At 33.9% G+C, this 5,778-nt stretch overlaps 1 protein-coding gene across 2 annotated transcripts; it reads right to left on the bottom strand.

Annotated features, from left to right (window-relative positions):
- Positions 1 to 1,675: 1,675 nt before the first annotated feature.
- On the bottom strand, positions 1,676 to 3,790 carry Dcps (Decapping enzyme, scavenger). 2 transcript variants are annotated; one of them, XM_071708241.1, is made up of 5 exons: positions 3,411 to 3,790; positions 2,768 to 3,165; positions 2,536 to 2,681; positions 2,092 to 2,428; positions 1,676 to 1,983 (listed from the first exon to the last, which is right to left on the bottom strand). In XM_071708241.1, exons 2-5 carry the CDS (start codon positions 3,138 to 3,140, stop codon positions 1,793 to 1,795), a joined length of 1,047 nt encoding a protein of 348 aa, XP_071564342.1. In that variant the 5' UTR covers positions 3,141 to 3,165; positions 3,411 to 3,790; the 3' UTR covers positions 1,676 to 1,792. The 2 variants fall into 2 exon arrangements, with proteins under 2 accessions (XP_071564342.1, XP_071564341.1); XM_071708240.1 differs by having other exon boundaries at positions 3,324 to 3,782.
- Between the last annotated feature and the right edge of the window lie 1,988 nt (positions 3,791 to 5,778).

Here is a 5,778-nt window from a genome sequence, read left to right as displayed (position 1 = left end):
TACATATTGCGTACAATTTATATATCGACGACTACATAGATGTTGATTAAACTCCAATTTTTTTCTGTATTGTGATACGATTAATGACATTACATTTTTATTTCTTGCACGATTCTATTTTCATATTCACGTGTATACAGCTTTCTTTTGCACGGTGATTAAAAACAAGAAGAGGAATTTCCAGAATTTCCATGACTTAAGTATGTGAATTGCTTATATTGATGCTGACACTGGCGACACAATCCGGTATTTTTTATTTATTTTGCATAAACGTTATTTCGTTTAATGAAAATGAACGAACTCTCGTAGATGATTTGCTTGTAGTAGAAGCAACCAGTTAAAATTGTAGAGGTCGGTCTACTGAATAACGTCAATCTGATCGATGGTCTTTTGTAAACAGAGTAAGATGCATTCAATGTAATAGCAACTACAGAGCAATATAAGAAGCAAGCGCGTTATCTGGCAGTATCATACAGAACGCAGCAATATGAAATTTGATTTTAACACTCGGGTTATATGTTGATTAATAAAAAGCACAGTTGTACTTACAGGTTCCTATTAGTCTTGAGAACAAATTGTTTTATTTTACTCTCGGATACACACGAAAGTGAACGATTTTACCACAAATCTAAAGAAATCTGTACTACACAACGCGATTGTGACCGAATTTTTAATAAATCAAGAATGCATATACACAGATACGTATACGTATGTATATCGTGTAAGTTTCTTTTCTCATGTTCCAGAAATACTTTACTGCTCTCTACTAAATGTGTCAATGCGTCGTATACAAATACAAACGAATAAAAAGATTTCAAAGCGACAAAAGAAAATATAATTAGTGAAGTATATTATTTTCGCCCTTACTAATCTATATTAAATGTCTAACACAATCTACTTTTATGTAAATTTTTCTTATGCGAATATAACACTTCTGATTTCGCAATTGTGCGTTACGTATTAGCATGCAAATTTCTAATTATTTCTAATTTTCAAAATTTCTGTTTTTTCATTATAACCTGTTTCTTCATTATATTGAAAAAAATCAAGAAATTAAATAATTTTTTCTCATTTTGTTGTATAGTGCAAGGAACAAATTTACACACTATATCACTTTTATCAGAATTCTTAATATGGCTACAACAAAAAAACAAAAACTTATAATTTTGATATATTGCATTTCACATAAATCTTTTTTTTAAATAAATATTAGCATATCTTTCATTTCATTTATGTAATATATATATATATATATATATATATATAAAAGGATAAAGATATATAGGTACTTTATATACCCCAAGGGGTTTTAAAGGGCGTTTTTAAAGGGACGTACCCAACCCTATCCAATTCTATCCAATTCAAGGGGGGAGAAGCGTTTTTCAAGGGACGTACCCAACCCTATCCAATTCTATCCAATTCAAGAGGGGAGAGGCGTTTTTCAAGGGACGTACCCAATCCTATCCAATTCTTTTCCCTACTATATATATATATATATATATATATATATATAATTAAAATATATAAAAGTACTCTTCAATCTTCTGTTTTTTTCAATTTGTTAATTTTTAACTGTAAGTAATTTGAGGTCTGCGGTTCTAATATATTTTATTAATACGAAGATTTAATACGCTTAATTTCTACTGTAGATGTTTTTGATTAACAACACTGCATGTTTTGCTAATCATTTTTCTTATTTTCAAATAGTAAATAAAATACATATCAATTTCTTGTCGTCTGGTATACAAACGTAAAATATAACTTACGTTCGTTCAAAGTAAAACAGTCTTATTTACGCTATATTTACAGTCTGTTGGGTTTCACATGTCGATGTCTGTAGGGCTCCATGTGATTTAAACTTTTCATAAAGCGGACTGCCTTTAAACACTACATACGAAAGTACTGCTTTCGTATAATAGTCCGACATCAGTTCCAAGTTTCTTATAACTGTTGATAAAAGATGCGCCTTTTCCGCATATATTCCTAGATAAAGAAAAGAAATCCTACAGTTAGAAATATCCATTCTTAAATTATCCATAAAACAACACAATTTCCTTTTTCAGTTAATTTTGTAGTTTTCTACCAATTTACCTGGCGCTTCAAACATAAGATAGCAGAAATGCACGTGTAGATAATAATACGATGGCTGATAGTGGAAATACATTCTGAGCTGCGACGCAGGTATGTTGAACTTTTTACTAATCGCTGCCGTCCCGGCATCTCGTATATTTTTTAATAAAGGAAGATGAGATCCATTCAACTCTCTCAATGACCTTATTTTTTGAAATGGCAGGGCCAATAACTTTAACGTGTCCATCTGTTTATCCCATTTGAAATCGGTCACTAATACAAAACCATTATCCTTGTCAGGATCCTCATAAATAACACTTTCCTGTTCAGCTTTGTGCTCCAGAATATTAGTTATCCACTAAAAAAAAATAATAATATAGAAATAAAATACCCTTTATATTCTAGTGATTTTCAAGTAAAATTATGCCAAGTATGATTCAATCTTATATCTCAAATAAATTATACCTCCAAGCCCAGACTCTTCGATTCTATGTAAGGGAGAGTGACCTGCTGATAAAGTTCATATGTTTCATCTATCACATATAACTCCTGTCTCTTGTATTTGTCGATGTGTGTTTGCGTAGCAGGATATATCACGGTCGCATGCAGACCTTAAAGAATAAGAGAGATTTGCTTATAAAATGTCGACTACATTAAGATATATGAAAAATTAAAAAAAAGAGACAAATTGATATACCATTATGCTCTTTGGTCGGCCAGCAATTGTAGTTTCTGTAGATGTCGTTATTAAAGATCTCCTGGAAGATCGTCTTTCCGTCGAAGAAATCCTTCTCCAAGATCACCTTGTCATGAGGAAAACTCTTTTGCTCCAGCAGAACAATCGCCGAGCCCTCATGGCCCTCGAACGTCCCTTCCATGCATATTAACTTCCGTGCACAATTATTCTGCAGTACTCTCGTCACTTTGAAGCCCGACAGATCCAGTTCTGTCTCACTTTTATCATTCTCATCTGGATTCTTCTCGACCACATCGGTGCTCTCGTCGTCCAATTTAACTTTCTTCGCCGGCGGATAGTCCTTATCGTTTTCACTCGTACATTTTTCCGCCATGCTCGTCACTTTAATGTTAAAAAACCTGAAAGCAGAATAAAACGTGTTAGATGCAAGATGTCGATGCAAGAACTTGTCTTTTTGCGGTAATTAATGACAAAAATATAGCATTACATTAAGAGGACTTTTTTCTTCACGTTATTCGTCGTTATATAATATTATGTAAAAAAAAAGTTTTTTTACCGGTAATTGCGAAAAAAGCGCGTCAGAACTCGCTATTCTCTTCACTCTTTCTCTCGATGCACAGTGGTTTGATGGTTGTTGAATTACCGTTACGATTTTCTCGATCGTGAATGAGATCAAGTATGTGGACCGCCGTATGAAAATAGCAGGCGCCGTGATAATCCTGTTCTTATTTCGCACGTCCTTCCTTTTTAGCACAGTTCCCACCCCACAATTAAACTGATGTAAACACCGGTGAACACAAGTCGTGACAAGTGGTGACAAATCGATCGACCGTCCAGTTGTGGAAGAATAAAAAATTGTAATAATCATAATAACTCAATTGAAACCATAGACTTAGAAAAACATAGACGGAACGTAAGCTTGCGGGAGCGTCCCGGGGTGCATCATCCTTGTTTAACGTTCGATGAACAACAAGGATAAATAACGCATATGCGCATCAAGCGTGAAATGCACCCCCGTTTGACCACGTTGCGATTGACCGCAGCCACTCACAGCCCCCGATGCCTGTAGTTTTTCTACTGAACCAGCCAATCAGATATTTTTATTTTAAGGAGGTTCGATGGTTACTTGTGAGTCAAAAATGCGATTGAAATAAATGTCATTACAGCGATCCCGAATTATATGCAATATTAGTATAATGAATTGTGGATGCTACTTACGTGCTATATTCTTCGTCAATTATTAATGTGTAGAATATTAATAAATATATGTCGGGGTATGAGAGCGTCAACGACTCGGGAATTGCTTATTTGGCCAACATTATAGGTTAGAACCTGTCACTTTGTGTCAATAAGCTTTCTATACTCGAAAGCCATCCTAGAGCCTTATTTTTTTATATGAGCATTTGATAGATGAAACATCAAGGATTGTGTAAAGACTTTAAAAATCGGACTTTACTGTGTGGATTGAAGGCTTTATCGTCACAAAGTCAGGTCCCAGCGTAGAATGAGCGATTCCCGAGTCGTTGACGCTCTCATACCCCAGTATATGTTTGTTAATATTCTATACACTAATAATTGACGAAGAATATAGCACGTAAGTAGCATCCACAATTCATTATACTAATATTGCATATAATTCGGAATCGCTGTAATGACATTTATTTCAATCGCATTTTTGACTCACAAGTAACCATCGAACCTCCTTAAATCAGCCAATTGACGACTCGGAAAGAACGGGCAAACTCGACAATCTTTTGTTTTTGTGCCATGCAATTTTGCGGCTTTGCGCAGCAACACGAGTGAACGCGAAGGATATAACGTATTAAGTAACATGAGTATGAGTTTTTGTATTGGTTGCAGAAACCGGATCTTTATAGAAAACGCTCCGCAAGAGGAGAAAGAGCAAATAATAAATCACTCGTAAGTATATAAACTATTACCATTTAGGTTATGTACGAAATTCATATATGATGATTTTAACAATTGTATTATTTGTTTAGATTCCCAAACGACAATGGGATGCGACAAAAGTCTTTGGAAGCGTTAAATATGGATAAATGTAATCCACTGGAACGGGATACTGTGTGTTCTGTAAGTAAATAATACAAATTCTAGGGGGTAATTTAAAAAAGTAAAGATTTATATTATATTTATTTTGAGCTTTAATACTGCATATCTCGAAAACTAGAGCAGTTAGCCCTATAAGACCTATATAATTTTTTGTTCAGCGTAAGAAATACTACCAGAAACCACAGTCAAATCTGGGCGCCTCGGAAATCGTACTCGTCCCTAATTCTATTCTAATTAATCATTTTCAATGTACAATAATGAGATTTTTATATACAATAATGAGATACTTAACAGATTTTCATGTTTTAGTTAACTGAAGATGCCTGCAAAGATGCCTGCAAAGTCGGAACATACAAAGAACCCAGTGAGGAAAATATACAAAATGATGGAGCTAGTTAGTATTGAGATTTATTAAATTTATATACATAAAAAATAATTTAGCATATTGGTTTTAACAATCATTTTCTTTTCCTTGATTTGTATTTATTATATGTATGAATATGATTTAATTATAATATTATTATAGGTAGTGAACAAGTGAAAAGACCAGAAGAGGCCTCTACAACAAAAATATATGGTATTAATTCTGAAAGGACGAGCCGTTCCACAAGTATTTCTCCAGAAATAATATTGAATTCGCCAACAAAGAAGCGATTGCGAGAAGCACACGCACGTCAAATAACAGCATTGAAAAGAAAACTGGCCGTCACCGCTTATAAACGTCCAACAGCACCAAAAAAACTTCACTCGATACGGTACGTGTTGGAAGAACTAAAAAAAAATAATCTTATACAAGACGAAATCATTATGCTGGAAGGTTTTGAGTCATGTACAAGAGATCTTATTAAGTGCGAAATACGAAAGCGAAAACAATTACCCGTATCAAAAATATATAAACCTAGTATACGGGAATTTGCCTTAAGTTTACATTTTTATTCGTC

This window comes from Temnothorax nylanderi, unplaced genomic scaffold (genome assembly GCF_030848795.1).
Source record: "Temnothorax nylanderi isolate EJ_2023f unplaced genomic scaffold, tnyl_v1.0 TNYL_tig0065_pilon, whole genome shotgun sequence".
NCBI classification, from domain to species: domain Eukaryota; kingdom Metazoa; phylum Arthropoda; class Insecta; order Hymenoptera; family Formicidae; genus Temnothorax; species Temnothorax nylanderi.
Note: the sequence above shows the minus strand (reverse complement) of the source record. Positions and strands in the feature narration are given on the sequence as shown.

What these genes read in the sequence shown, in the direction of transcription:
- Dcps (XM_071708241.1), bottom strand. Translation starts at nt 3,140, where the DNA reads ATGGCGGAAAAATGTACGAGTGAAAACGATAAGGACTATCCGCCGGCG. An exon ending in GCCGACCAAAGAGCATAATG is followed by an intron (nt 2,682 to 2,767) that starts GTATATCAATTT and finishes TTATTCTTTAAG; the next exon opens with GTCTGCATGCGACCGTGATA. An exon ending in TCTTATGTTTGAAGCGCCAG is followed by an intron (nt 1,984 to 2,091) that starts GTAAATTGGTAG and finishes TTCTTTATCTAG; the next exon opens with GAATATATGCGGAAAAGGCG.